The 14373-nt window shown below is 55.1% G+C and overlaps 1 protein-coding gene across 4 annotated transcripts; it reads left to right on the plus strand.

Moving 5' to 3' along the window:
- The first annotated feature begins 1560 nt into the window (after positions 1-1560).
- Positions 1561-13676, plus strand: CDK16 (cyclin dependent kinase 16). 4 transcript variants are annotated; one of them, XM_036839640.1, is made up of 16 exons: positions 1561-1975; positions 6869-7076; positions 7683-7816; positions 7918-8043; positions 8132-8188; positions 8287-8401; positions 9091-9185; positions 9284-9346; positions 9600-9723; positions 9926-10046; positions 10156-10253; positions 10338-10443; positions 10525-10567; positions 10719-10809; positions 12211-12288; positions 12380-13676. In XM_036839640.1, the coding sequence occupies exons 1-16, from the start codon at positions 1964-1966 to the stop codon at positions 12415-12417; spliced, it is 1509 nt and encodes a 502-aa protein (XP_036695535.1). In that variant the 5' UTR covers positions 1561-1963; the 3' UTR covers positions 12418-13676. The 4 variants fall into 4 exon arrangements, with proteins under 4 accessions (XP_036695535.1, XP_036695536.1, XP_036695537.1 ...); XM_036839641.1 differs by lacking the exon at positions 1561-1975 and adding an exon at positions 2018-2416; XM_036839643.1 differs by lacking the exon at positions 1561-1975 and adding an exon at positions 7261-7477 and having other exon boundaries at positions 6935-7076.
- The last annotated feature ends 697 nt before the right edge of the window (positions 13677-14373 follow it).

Genomic DNA, 14373 nt, shown 5'->3' on the forward strand with positions numbered 1-14373 from the left:
CCATGTTTTCTGGTTGCATCTTAGTTCCCCACACATGCCATTTTACTTCTCTATCATCTTTGTCTACCATTATAACACCAGGGCTCAGTGGGCAAGGGTTGGGTCACTGCACTGAGCCCCCTGCACACAGCAGGCACAAAGGACAGAGTGGGACAAGGTTGCTTCCTCTTGTCTCTGCCTAGAACTATTTACCATCAGGCATTCAACAAACATTTGTTGACTGCTTACTGTGTGTCAGGCTCTATTGTAGGTGTTGGAGACAGCAACAGATAAAAAAGATCCCTGTCCTGGGGTGGGTTGTGTGTGTGTGTGTGTGTGCATGCGCGTGTGCGCATACTTACGTTTTGCTAGGGCAAGACCGAGAATAGACAATAAACACAGTAAGTAAATTGTATGTTAGAAGTTGATCAGTGCAGTTCAGAAGATCTGTAAAGCCAGGTCTGGGGAATGATGGGGGGGTGCAGGTAGGCATTTTTAAATAGGGGAGTCAGGGAAGGCTTCATGAAGAAGGTGACATTGAAACAAGGACTTGGAAAAAGATGAGGCAAGTGGGTATCTGGGGAAAGAGCATTCCAGGCAAAGGGAACAGCAAGTGCAAAGTCCCTGAGGCTGGACTGTGCCTGCTTTATTCAGGAACAGCTAGGATACTAGTACGACTGGAGCCGAGTGAGAAGGCTAAGAGATGAGCTCTGGGAAGTGATGGACGCGATCATCTATCACGAGGTGGACTCTTGTCTTTGTCAAATATTTCCACTCCCGACATGCTCCGGTAAATCCTCGTTAATATGAACTGGTGTGACCAAGGGTACCATAAGGGGAAGCCCAGAAGAGGTGGGGAAGCTGGCTTTGGACTGGGGTGCCGTGTAAAGATGTTCCAGATGGCTTGCCGGACGGAGTCTGCTGCCATTTAAACTGGGCTTGGTGATAGTGTAGGAGTTTTGCAGGCAGAGACGGGTGAGGGATTAGGTCGGTTTGTCAGTGCTTGACACACAGCAGGCGCCCAATAAATAAAATGAAAACCGCAGAGCCCAGGAGGTGGGGCAGGGGGAGCCATGGGCGGGGCTCCGGCGGGCCAGAAGAGGTAGTTGAGAGGTGGCAGTAAAACCCAATTTAGGGTGCAAATCCTCCCGTGAGGCGGAGAAGAGCACCCCTTCCAACCCAAAGTCCCAAGCATGCGTAGTAATGCACTCGCCCCTGTAAAGGTCCGTCTTTCCCTTCAGCCTAGGCTCCACCCCGTGAGCTTTGCTGATGGAGATGGGAGGGGTTAAAGGCGGGACGAAATTCGATTGAACGATCTTTTGACCAATCACCTTGCGAGACGTTCGACCCATTGTAAGGGAACAAAAAGGAGGCCCCGCCCCCTCGACGGTGGAACCAATGAAAACCTGGCAGAGGCGTGGCCGGGACAGCGAAATCACGCCTCTCCAGCCAGGCCACGCCCTTTATTCTTGCTCTGCCTCACCCCAGGGAGCAAATCCGATTGGATGGGCGACAAACTCAAAGGGCGGGGCCGCACACATTCACAGTGGGAAAGAGCTCGCGGTCGGGGAGGAGCAGCTGGGCGGGGCTAGACTCTGTCCTATCTAAGGTGGTAGAGGCCAGTGATTCTCCAGGCCGCTTCTCCTAGAAAAGTCATCTTCTCGCGAACCTTTAAAGTCCCTGCCTCCGGAGGCACCTCAAGGGACTAGGACTGACTGCCTTATCTTTTTCCTCCTTCCAAAAGTCCCGTTTGCTATCATGGGGATGTACCAAGTGAGACGGAGTAGGGGGACCGAGTGGTGACCGGCACGCTGGTCACTGGCTGCTGCCCACTTCAGCGTTAGCAAACTTCTAGCAAGATCGGAACTGAGTACTAAACAACCTCTACACTTCCCCCCGGGCGCCATTCCAGGGCCGGCGCCACATTCCCCAGTGGGCGCGCAATGGCCGCGCCCCCTCCCGCTGCGGACGGGTCTTTTGGTACATGCAGTCCGAGGTGAGTCCCCTCCTTCCCACTTCACCCTTTCCAGCGCGTGCGTGCGCATGCGCGGAGCGCGGCGCGCGCAGCGGCTGGGCCGTTGGCTGTTCGGCCCTGGGATCCGCCGCGTCTCCGCGAGCAGTCGGCTCTGAACCGCGAGCCGCCGTGAGCTCTCGGATTCTAGCCGGCGCCAGCGAGCCCAGGGGCATCGCCCGCAGCGGCCAAGCTCATGGCCGGCTAAGCGGGACGCCGCCTCCGCCTCAGCCACCGCCGCCGCCGCCGCCTCCTCCTCCTCAGCCGGCGGCGGCCCGGGCCCAGCAGCCATGGCCGAAGACTACTGGGACGGGCGCCTGCGGCGAACAGGAGGAGAAGGAGGTCGCGCGGCCTCAGCCCGGGCCGCCGCCCCAGGCGCCGCCGCGCCGGCCCCGCGGCGTTGAGGTTGCTCGCGCGCCCCCGCCGGTGAGCGCGTCCACGAGGCGTGGGGTGGGGGCTGCCCTTCCTCCTGCAGAACCAACCCAGACCCCGGGCGTTGCCGGGCTGCACTGCTGGCATGTGTCCCCTCCCCCCAGCGAGTTTCCCAGAATGCGCCGGGCCGGGGGTCATTTGGGGCCTCCCTGACCTTGGCCCCGCCCTGGGCCTGGTCTGGGAGCTGGGGATGGGAAGTACTGTGGGTGCTAATGGGGAGCAGGGTAATCGAAGGACCAGAGGGTGTGTAAATGGGTGGCAGAGTGGTGAAAGACTCGAGGTTTGCTAACGGGGGCCTGAGCTGTGGAGGGGTCGGAGCATGTGGTAATAAGTCTTACCGCTGTGTAAGGTTTTGAGGCCCAGTGTGTGCTAACGGAGGGGCGGTGCAGGGCGATGGAGGGACCTGAGGATGTATAACAAGGGAGAGGACGTCGGAGGAGTGCTGAGATATGCAAATGGGGTTATAGCTGTAGAAAGGCCCCGTGTGTGTTACTGGGGGGATAAGGTGGTAGAGGTACCAGAAGGTGTGCCAGTAGGATCGGGGTTCTGAGGCCCTGTGTGTGGTAAGGGGGGGGGGTCAGGATGGTGTTAATATTGTGTATTTGTCCATGACGGACTGCGGGGTGTGAGGGTCCAGAGTGTGCTCATGGAGGACAGGGTAGTGGAAGAACTCCAGTGTTGAGAGGGTACTAATGGGGGTCATAGCTCTCGAGGGTATGTGCATATGGTAATAAAGGTCTGGGTAGTATGAGGCCCAGTATGTGCTAATGGGGGCAGAGTAGTGGAAGACCTGAGCCTGTGCTAATGGGTATCAGAGTTGTGGATATATGTGTGTGGGGGTTGGGGGGTTGCTGGTGAGGGAAGTATCTAAGCACTGTAAGAGGTTCAGTGTATTAAGCATCAAGATGGTGTGAGATCAGTGTGTGGGGGTCCATGAGGTCAAGGGATGTGAGACTCTAGGACACCCTAAGAAGGAGCAGGGTAATATATGAAGTTCTAGTGACTACTAATGTGGATTTAGAGGCATGGAGGCGCTTAAATGTGTGCCAATGGGGGGAGAATCAGAGCAGTATGAGGTCTGGAATATACTAATGAGCGTCTGAACATTGTGAAGACAGTGTGTTCTTGGGGGACTGAGGTGCGTTGAGGTTCCAGGAGTGCTAATGGAGGGTAGAGCTGTGGAGGGGATCTTGTGTACAATAAGGAAGATCAGGGCTGTGAAGGGATCCAGTTGTCAACCGACAGGGGTTATAGCTGTGGAGGAGTTGAAACAAAGAGAAATGAAGGACAGGAACGTGTGACGGTCTAGGTGTGCTAAAGTGGATTAGCGCCATGGAGAGCTGAAGTGTGTTAATGGGGTTCTGGGCTGAATGAAGATCTGTGTGCGCTAATGAGGGTCAGGCCATTATAGAACAGCGTGTTTGTGTGTCCCTGGGGACTAGGGCTGAGTACAGGTTCAGGGTGTGGTAATGGGGAGGCACTGTGAGGCCCGGTGTGTGCTAATAGGGGTCAGGGTGAAGTGAAGGTCCAGCCTGTGCTGATGGGATATGGCGGGACAGGGTAGTGGGAGGACCAGAATATGTGTTAGTGATGATCATAGCTGTGGAGGGATCTGAGTGTGGGCAAAACCAGGTCAGGGATCTGCAAGATTCACTTTGTGTTCATGGGATTCAGGGTAGTGTGAAGGTCCAGTGAGTGCTAATGTGGGTTACCCTCTACTGCTGTAGAGGGTCCCAAGTGCATGTTAATAGGGGTCGGAATCATGTTGGGGGAACAGTGAGTGCTGTGGAGAAGATAACAGGCAGCATGTGGTGCTAAGAGTTAACCTAGAGGGGCCAGTGGTGTGCTAACTGAGCTTAGTGCTCTGTTGAGGCTTTGTGTGCTGATGGGGGTTAGAGATAAATAGGGAAATTGCGGTGCCGCTGGCAGTTACAATGCAGAGAAGCCTTCTTGAGGGTCCAGTGTGTACTGAAGGAAGCAGGACACTGTGAGAGTCCATCCAGTGTGTGCTTATGAGATGTGCCTGAACAGAATGAGGATGGTATGTTCCTGTGGGAGTTAGTAGAGTGTGGTGACTGTGTCCTCAGTGGTTGGTGTGATGTGAGGTGGTGAGTATTCTTGGGTGTGGAAGTATTCTGAGGATGGAAGCATCCCCTCAGGGGGTCAAGACGGACATGTGCCCTTTTCTGAGTGGGGTTGTGTATCCAGTTTCTTGCTCCTTCAGTATTCTAAAACCTAAAAATCTCAGAAAACTGAAATGATATTTAAAAGTTTTACTGCAGATTAATGTTCAAGTGTCTCTGTTCACAGGGCCCTGTCCAGGGTCCCCCTGCTGGGGGCGTTGCATGATACACAGATTTTGTACCCTATCTTCCTAAAATCCCCCCAAAACTGAACTCTGGAATATGTCCAGCCCTTGGGGTTACCACTTAGAGGTCATGGACCCATGGCTCCTTCGGGTTCCTTCCTCATCCTCCGTTCAGCCCTACTTACAGTCCCCCCAGCTCCCCCATTCCCTTCCACAACAGGCAAAGCGGCTGGGTATCCATGCCATATGGACGTATGGAAAACAGTCTTTGGGGGCTGGCCATGCTTCACCTTCCTCAGCCTCAGGTCCAGTGTTCAGCCTCCTGGGTCAGGATTTTTTTTGTTATTGTTATCTTGGGTTCTTTGGATGGACTTCATCCTCTTTACTGGGTCTTTCTGCTAGGCTGGCCCCTCTACCCCTTCTGGGGGTGATGAGCTCAGGCAGGCAGAAGTGGGGTGTGGGGACCGCTAGGGTAAGCACCTGAATTCAAGGTAACAGATGACCCACTTCTCTCTTTCGAATCCAGCCCCAGCCTCATCCTCAACCTCCTATCTAGCTCCACTTCCCTTGGGCCCAGGGCCATCTTAGGCCCTGCTGTGAGTCCAGATGGTTCCTGGGCCAGGTCTTTCCCCCTCCTTGCTGGCCCAGAGCCCAGGAGGAAGCAGAAGAAGGCCGGCCTAAGCCTTTTGGTGGCCCCGTTCCCTCTAGCAGCCCCATCTTCTTGCTGATACCAGTGTCCCTGGGCCACCTTGTCTGGGGTTGTTCATGAGTAGCAGGGACTCACCCTGCTCACCCTGACAGATGTTGGTCCTAGGCCCTTAGCCCCCTGCTTCATTAATTTCTGCCATAAGCACTTTTTGAGCATCTACTCTGTGTCAGTCACTGTTCCAGGTCCTCAGGATACAGCCGTGACCTAAACAGACATAAATCTACCCTGGCGGAGCTGATCTTCTAGTTATGGTGGTGAGGAGACAGACGGTAAAGAATAAAGAAACCAATAACTAGATGGTGTCATTTCTGAGGAGGTGATAAGTGCTGGGGGGGGTAATTGGCAAGGTGAGGGGGCTCAGAATGGTTGCACTTTTAAATAGGGTTATTCATGGTTATCTGTGAAAAAGGTCATATTTGAGCAATGGCCTGAAGGGGATGAGGGAGTGAGCTATTTTGAAATCTAGGGGAAGGGTCTTCTAAGTACCAGGAACAGCCACTGCAAAGGCCCTGAGGTGGGACTTTTGGGTGCGGTTGCAGAACAGCAACTAGCAACGAGGGGGCGGTGAGGCCAGAGAGGTAATGGTGTGAATGGGGGCCTTGTGGGCCACATTAAGGACTGAGACGTTTATTTGGGGTGATAAGGGACATGTGGTACGTTCTCAAGTAGAGGAGAAATGTGACTTGGCTTGTAAAAATCTGGTAAAATCTGGGTTCAACCTGATGGAACCTTTCCAGCAGCTCTCAGGACAGCTGGTAGACTTAGATCCCCTCACAACCCCACCCAGTGGTTGGGTCTGGGCAGGACTCCCCCTCCCTCTCCCTGCACCCCTCACCTGGGTAGCCCAGTGGGGTAGTCCTCTAGCCACCTTGACCATGGCTGCTGGGGGAGGCGGGAGGGTCCTTGTGGTCGCGGGGAGCGTTCCGCCTTGGCAGTTGGGGGTGACGTGGGCTGGTGCCAGTGGAACATGCCATTCTGTGGGCGTGCCCGGGGCCGTGTCAGTGGATCCGGCGTCCTGGGCGAGCCCCCCGCCACACCAATGGCTGGGTCCATCAGTGCTGCTGCACCCGAGAATGCCTGCTGTGGAGCCCTCTGCTCCCACAGTGAGGGTACCCCCATAGAAGCCAACACGCCACCAGTTGGGCCCTTTCCCTCAGCCAGCCACCCAAGCCTCAGTACCCAGGTGGGCTCCTTAGGAGCAGGGTGCCCTGGGGCTGGTCATCGTAGGTGGCAGGCACTGACAAGGGTCTCCATCCATGCCAGGTTTCCAGGAATCCTGAGTGGTCCCAGGACTCCACAGTGGTTGGGTGGGCACTGACACAGGTTCATGTTAGTGCACCTCACTGGGTTGTCATTGGGTTTTAGGGGGCCCATGGGTGTCAGGCAGATGCTAATGTGGGACCCATTCGCATCCACATCCCCTGCACAGGTCGCCATGGATCGGATGAAGAAGATCAAACGGCAGCTGTCAATGACACTCCGAGGGGGCCGAGGTGTAGATAAGACCAATGGTGCCCCTGAACAGATAGGCCTGGATGAGAGTGGTGGTGGCGGCGGCAGTGACCTTGGAGAGGGCCCCACACATGCTGCCTCTGGGGAACCTCGCTCTGGACGGGGCCCACTCAGCTCTGCACCAGGTGGGTCCACTGACCATTCCCACTCCCAGACTGGTCCCAGGGGTGCTGCCTTCCAACCGAGTTCCTCTTAAACTTGCGTTATTTTCATTTTCCTTTCTCCATTTTCTCCCTCATCTCTGCCATCCTCTCTCAACACCCTCTCTCTATTGTCCATCTGTGTCCCTTTCCTTGGCTTTGTGCCCAGGCCTCAGCGGGGAGGAAGGGTGCCCCGCCTGCCACAGCTGCCCCAAGCCTCCCTCTGCCCTTCTCCTGCGCTCTGTGACGGCCCCCTCAGGCCTCCTGGCACCTGCCTGCCCTAGGCCTGCCTTCCCAGGGCATTTGGCTACTTCTGCTGCTGCCTGCCCACTGGCTCTGGGCCAGCCGCAGTTTCAGCTCGCCGCTGACGCGGGGTGCTCCACTAGGTGACTATTGCCCTCCCAGTTCAACCTGTCTTGACCTGTGTGAACCTCCCTGGGCCTTCCCACCCTCTCCCTGAGGGACTCCAGGCTGCTCTGGGGGCCATGTGCATACGTGTGTGATGAGGGAATGTGTTACGGGAGGGTGGGGGGATTTGTCCTGGGGCTTTTGAGCCCACCCGGCCTGCCCTCCCCCTGTCCCCACTACCAGAGATTGTACACGAGGACTTGAAGATGGGGTCTGACGGGGAAAGTGACCAGGCTTCAGCCACGTCCTCGGATGAGGTGCAGTCACCAGTGAGGGTGCGCATGCGCAACCATCCCCCACGCAAGATCTCCACTGAGGTGCTGAACCCCCTGTCCGGGCAGTGGCGGGGCTGGAAAAGAGGGTCGGACCTGGGGTGTTGGAGCTCATGGTCCTGTTTCTCCCCCATCTTGCCTGCTAGGACATCAACAAGCGCCTATCACTACCAGCCGACATCCGGCTGCCCGAGGGCTACCTTGAGAAGCTGACCCTCAATAGCCCCATCTTCGACAAGCCCCTCAGCCGCCGCCTCCGCCGTGTCAGCCTGGTGAGCATCTTCTCTTCCTGTCTCCTCCTCTTCCTCCTCCCAGTCCCTTCCCCTGAGCTTACTTCAGCCTGCCTCCTTTGCCCCACAGTCTGAGATTGGCTTTGGGAAACTGGAGACCTACATCAAGCTGGACAAGCTGGGAGAGGTGAGAGACAGCCAGGAGGCCCATGGTAGGGCTGGGGGTCAGTGGGAACTCCCTGCAGCTTCATAGCTCGTCTCCTGTCACTCTTTCTCACATTCCAGGGTACCTATGCCACCGTCTACAAAGGCAAAAGCAAGCTCACAGACAACCTCGTGGCACTCAAGGAGATCAGACTGGAACACGAAGAGGGGGCACCCTGTACCGCCATCCGAGAAGGTACAGGCCCCATCCCATCTGCCCCAGGCTTCCCGGGCTCTCCCCATGGTGTGCGCGTGCACGCACACACACGCACACACACACACCCATAGTGAGGACAGGGACTAGGGGTTCTGGGACTTCCCTCCTGATGTTCTGGGCTTCATGAGAAAGTGCCCATCACCCACATATCCAGATAATAAATCAGGGTAACCAGGAATCTTCCTGTGTGGAGAAGAGGCAGGCGAATTGTAAAGCAGGGTGCTTGCTTTGGTTCTGAGAATATCCCTGAAAGTGCTCACCAGTTTACTTGACACAATAGTTTCTAGTCAGAATTTCACACGGAATGAATCTGAATTGCATAGTAATTGAGTGTGCAAACTCATTTTCACACGAAGCTGCAGGTCTGTGTACTGAGGATTGGATCAAGGGCGCTTTCCAGAAACCAAAAACTGGTTGTGAAAATCTAGTGTCACATAAGCCTGGGGCTGCAATCCCAGGTTCTTGCTCTGTACTCTTCTCTGAGCCTTAGTTTCCACATCTGGAACTTGGGGACACACCTTCTTCCTGGTATCAGGTGGGTTAGAGCCGGTGGCTGTGAGCCACCACCCCAAGCCACCTGGGCTCGACCCGGTCTGGTCCTCTTCCTTGCCTCTGTTCTGAGGGTGGGCCCTGACTCTTCCCCTGTCCCACCCCCCTGCTTCCTGCAGTGTCCCTGCTCAAGGACCTCAAACACGCCAACATCGTCACGCTACACGACATCATTCACACAGAGAAGTCCCTCACCCTTGTCTTTGAGTACCTGGTAAGGTTGGGTGGCAGTGGGTCCCGGGGGGAGGTGGGGAGATGGCCAGGAGCCACAGGATGTGACCCTCTTTCCTCTACCTGCTCTTTTTTCCTCAGGACAAGGACCTGAAGCAGTACCTGGATGACTGTGGGAACGTCATCAACATGCACAACGTGAAAGTGGGTGTGGGGCAGGAAGCAGGGGCACAAGGGGGCCCCCCACTCACCCACTCCATCCCACAAATCTCCCAGAAACAGACTTTTCCCGTTTGGCTTTTTTGCTGGGAGCCCTTGGAGGGCATTGGGACCCTATCCTCTTTTGTGAGACAAGGCTCTGGGCTCAGTGCCTGTCTTTGGGAGGGGGAGCAGTGCCTGCTGGGGGTCAGGCTGCTGGATACTCTTTGACCTCTGCCTGCCGTTCCTGGGTCCCCAGCTGTTCCTGTTCCAGCTGCTCCGTGGCCTGGCCTACTGCCACCGGCAGAAGGTGCTACACCGAGACCTCAAGCCCCAGAACCTGCTCATCAATGAGAGAGGAGAGCTCAAGCTGGCCGACTTTGGTACCCCTGGCCTCTGCCTTCTTCCCAGTGATCCCCCAGCCTTACTCTCCCAGCCTCCCCCTTCCCCACAACCACCTAGTCTCAGTCCCTCCCCTTCAGCCCCTCCAGGCTTTGCTTAGGATGCCCTCAGTCCTAACTGCATTCTCCCCCAGACTGCCCGCAACCTCCTCAATCCCAGCTGCCCCTTCTCTCCACCTACCAGGCCTGGCCCGGGCCAAGTCAATTCCAACGAAGACCTACTCCAATGAGGTGGTAACACTGTGGTACCGGCCCCCCGACATCCTGCTCGGGTCCACAGACTACTCCACTCAGATTGACATGTGGTGAGGACAGGTCGAAGTGTGGCAGGGGCCATGTGGTGAAGGGGGGTGGCTTGGTCACAACAGCCAACCGGCCAACTACCTCCGTATTCACTGTGCCCTCCCTGCCCAGGGGTGTGGGCTGCATCTTCTATGAGATGGCCACAGGCCGGCCCCTCTTCCCGGGCTCCACGGTGGAGGAACAGCTGCACTTCATCTTCCGCATCTTGGGTGAGGAGGCATGAGCCCTAGGAGCTGTGGGGACATGCAGGGAGGCCCTGTGAGATGTTTAGGATAACTCCACTTCCCCGCCAGGAACCCCAACTGAGGAGACATGGCCGGGCATCCTGTCCAATGAAGAGTTCAAGACATACAACTACCCCAAGTACCGAGCTGAGGCCCTTCTGAGCCATGCACCCCGGTGAGGCTGGTGGGTGGGTGGGTGTTAGGGACCAGAGTACCCAAACTGAGTTTAAAACAGGTCCCCTTGTCCTTGTGGTAGACTTGACAGCGACGGGGCTGACCTCCTCACCAAGCTGCTGCAGGTGAGACCATCTTCCTGGGCCAGCCTTGGGGCCTAGCGGATTCCAGGTGTGGGGAAACAGGGAGCTACAGGGGCAGGGTCTGGGGCGGGGAGGAAGAGAAGCCTACTTGTTTAAAGTGTCAATACTCCCCCATCCCAACACACACACTCAGTTTGAAGGTCGCAATCGGATCTCCGCAGAAGATGCCATGAAACATCCATTCTTCCTCAGTCTGGGGGAACGGATCCACAAACTTCCTGACAGTGAGTGGAGCTGGGGAATGGACCGGCTGGTGGGGGGCTTTGGGGAAGAGGACTGCTGCAGATAGCTGGGCAGGTTGTGTTGGGCTCTGGCTCTGCCACCTCGGGTGGGGTGGGGTGGGGTGGGGTGGGGTGGGGTGGGGTGGGGGGTATGCCCTTGTTCACGTGTGTGATGTGTTGTTTATTACAGAAGAGTTTTTTAGTTTTCAGTTCCTTTTACCTTTCATGGAAATTTTCAAACGTACATAAAAACCAATGGAACATCACTTTACCTTTTAAAAAAAAGTAAATGGGTGCTTCCCTGTTGGCGCAGTGGTTGAGAGTCTGCCTGCCAGTGCAGGGGACACGGGTTCGAGCCCTGGTCTGGGAAGATCCCACATGCCGCGGAGCAACTAGGCCCGTGAGCCACAATTACTGAGCCTGCGCGTCTGGAGCCTGTGCTCCGCAACGGGAGAGGCCGCGATAGTGGGAGGCCCGCGCACCGCGATGAAGAGTGGCCCCCACTTGCCGCGGCTGGAGAGAGCCCTCACACAGAAACGAAGACCCAACACAGCCATAAATAAATAAATAAATAAAAATTAAAAAAAAAAAGTAAATGTTGTGAAATAGATACTGAGAAATGACAGATCATAAGCATATAGCACAATGAATTTTTACAAACTAAACACCCGTGTAACCGGCATACAGGTCGAGAAATAGGATGTGAGAAGCTCCCCTAAAGTGCCCTCTTTTCTCCTTCAGTTATTCCTGGCATCCCCTCTTAGAGTTGCCACTAGTTTGACTTCTAAAGCATAGATACGCTTTCCCTGTCCTTGTACCCTACAGAAATGGAGTCACATGGCGTGTTCCGTTATGTCTGACTTTTTAAAACTTTTTAATATGGACATTTTAAAGTTAGATATATTTATATATTAGACCAAATAATATGGTGAGTCCCCAGGTACTCCAACAAGTGATCAACTCATGGCCAGTCTGGTTTTATCTATAATCACTCTGATTATTTTGAATCAAGTCCCAGATACATCATTCATCTACAAACAATTTCAGCATGTATCTCTGAAATATTTTCTTAAGCATAACAATAATACCATTATCACGCTAAAATTTGATTGGATTAATCTCAATCAAATCCCAAACACCATCCATTGTCTAGACTTTACAGGTGGTAATCGCAATATCACTGTCGCACTTGACAAAGTTAATGATTTCTTGGTGTCATGTAATAGTCTGTATTCCATTTTCCCTGGTTGTAGCTGGTTTGTGTGTGGGATTATTTGACGGATGAAAGTCAAGGCTCGCAAAGAAAGGGCAACTTTTTCTAATTTCCCTGATGGGGCCACATGGGAGGTGGTCCTAGGTGGCCTCATGGGTCATGCTCCACTCCTGTCTCTCCTCCACCCACAGCTACTTCCATATTTGCACTAAAGGAGATCCAGCTACAAAAGGAGGCCAGCATTCGGTCTTCGTCAATGCCTGACTCAGGTAAGGGTACGTGTGGCCCTCACCCTCTTCCCTGCCCCGTCCACCTACCTGCTTGCTCACCAACAGCCATCTGCTCTGCTTTCCCCTGCAGGCAGGCCAGCTTTCCGAGTGGTGGACACCGAGTTCTAAGCCACAGACCGAGGCCCCAGCAGGCAGCAGCTGGAGGGATGCCATACCCCTCACAGGGCAGCCCCCAACTGCATCATCCTCCCTGCTTGCTGCCTGCCTACCTGCCTGACTCATGCTCGCCTGCCCACATGTCCCTTGCTGCCTGTCTGAACACCCGACCATTGGCCTGTCGGCCCACCCATTGGCCTGTCTGCTGGGTGCTAACAAAGTTCTCATCGCTCCTTCGCCTGGTCTGTCTGTCTGTCTGTCTGTGTGTGTCTCTCTCTTTCTGTCTCGGTAGTTGCCGGCGGACAGCATGGCCATGCCAGCCTCCCACACTGAGGCCAGGCCTATACCCCTCCCCATCATACCCCCCCCATCCCCCCGCCGCAGGACCACTACCCCACGGCAAGCCAGGGGTCTGGAGCTAGCCCAGGCTGGGGATCTCGACTCAGACAAGACACGGTGATGCCTTGGGTCTGAGGCTCCCCTGTCTGCTTTCCTGCCTGCCCCACCTGCCTCATGTTGTGTGGGCCTTTTTCTTTTTGTTTGTTTCATTCATTGTTGTTTTTTAATTATTTTAAATGAGGTTTTCATTTTTTAAATGCAATATCTCTGTATACAGGCTGGCTGGGCCCCACCCACTGTGTGGCCCTCCCACAGTATTTTGTGCAATGAAGCCCCGCTCCCAGCCTTTCCATGGCAGGGACACAACCCCTATCCAAAAGCCTGACCATCACCAGACCCTGGGGTCAGCTAAGGGAAAGCATGCCTCAACCACTCGCCTTCCGACCCCCACCTGCCATCCCCAGCTGCAGGGGGACTTGGGGACTACTGGAGACTCTCTGGGAGATGGATGAGGTGGGGGGCCCCCACTCTTTCCCTCCTGCAGTCCCATAGCAGGGGCCTCCTTCTCAGGGTCTCCCTAGCCCAGCCCTCCTGCCTCCGTCCCACTCGGTGCTGTTGAGTAGGGGCCCTGCCAGGAACTGACCAACTCAGCGAGGAGCCATAGTGTGTATATGTGCACAGGCAGGGACAGAGGGGCACATGGGGGGGGGGTGCCCAGGCGTTACCCCCTAACCCCTGGGGAAGATGAGGCAGGGCAGGGACAGTCTCTGGGGTCAGTCTCCAGATGGGTGGTTACCTCCCCTTCACTCTAAACCCTGGGGCCCTCAAATGGGGTGGGAGGGCAGGGGCCTTCCTAGGGGGGTTTGGGAGGGGTGGGTTCCTGAATGCACCATAATCGCTGTATGAAATATTAAAAAGTCTAAAGTGAAAAACCTGATTGTAAATCCCTGTGGGGGTGGGCTCACCCCACGGTGAGTACTGGGACCTTGGAGAATTCATACCTGGTCCCCATCGTCTAGAAGAGCACTGGGAGTGGGCCAGAGACGCTTCAGGACTATGAAAAAGGCATCTGAGGGGTTGCACACAACGGTGGAACATCGAGTTGAAGCAGGCAGGGCAGGCTGTATAGAGCATAGGCTAAGGATCAAGCGGAGAGAGGAGTTAGATTTACCTGAGAATATGCGGAAGCCAGATAGAGGGTAGACTGGTGGGTGTAGAGAGGCTGTTTGTTTGGAAGACACTTGGAAGGCCCAGTAAAACGAGTTGGGGAGGTGAGGCAGAGAGGCCCAGTATGACCAAGACATGTCTGGCTGGGAGCATGAGAAAGGCCAGTTGGAGAGGGAATATGAGAGGAGGGTAGATTTTGAACCACTGAGTAGATAGGGGAATCCTTTTAATACATGGATCAAATTCAGGAGTAGGGCCATTGATGGAATTGGATGTTTAGATTACTGGTGTCTAGGAAGTAATGGAAACCATGGACATGTATGAGATTACCCTGGGAAGGATGCAGTGGTTTGTGAGAGGCTAGAGGTCAAGAGACACAGCCTGGGACTTGGTCTCAAGTCGAGGCTTCGATTTCCTCTGTCCTGGAAGTTCTAGCCCCTGTCCACCATCTTGGGCAAAGCC

The sequence above is a fragment of the Balaenoptera musculus genome, chromosome X (assembly GCF_009873245.2).
Source record: "Balaenoptera musculus isolate JJ_BM4_2016_0621 chromosome X, mBalMus1.pri.v3, whole genome shotgun sequence".
NCBI classification, from domain to species: Eukaryota; Metazoa; Chordata; class Mammalia; order Artiodactyla; family Balaenopteridae; genus Balaenoptera; species Balaenoptera musculus.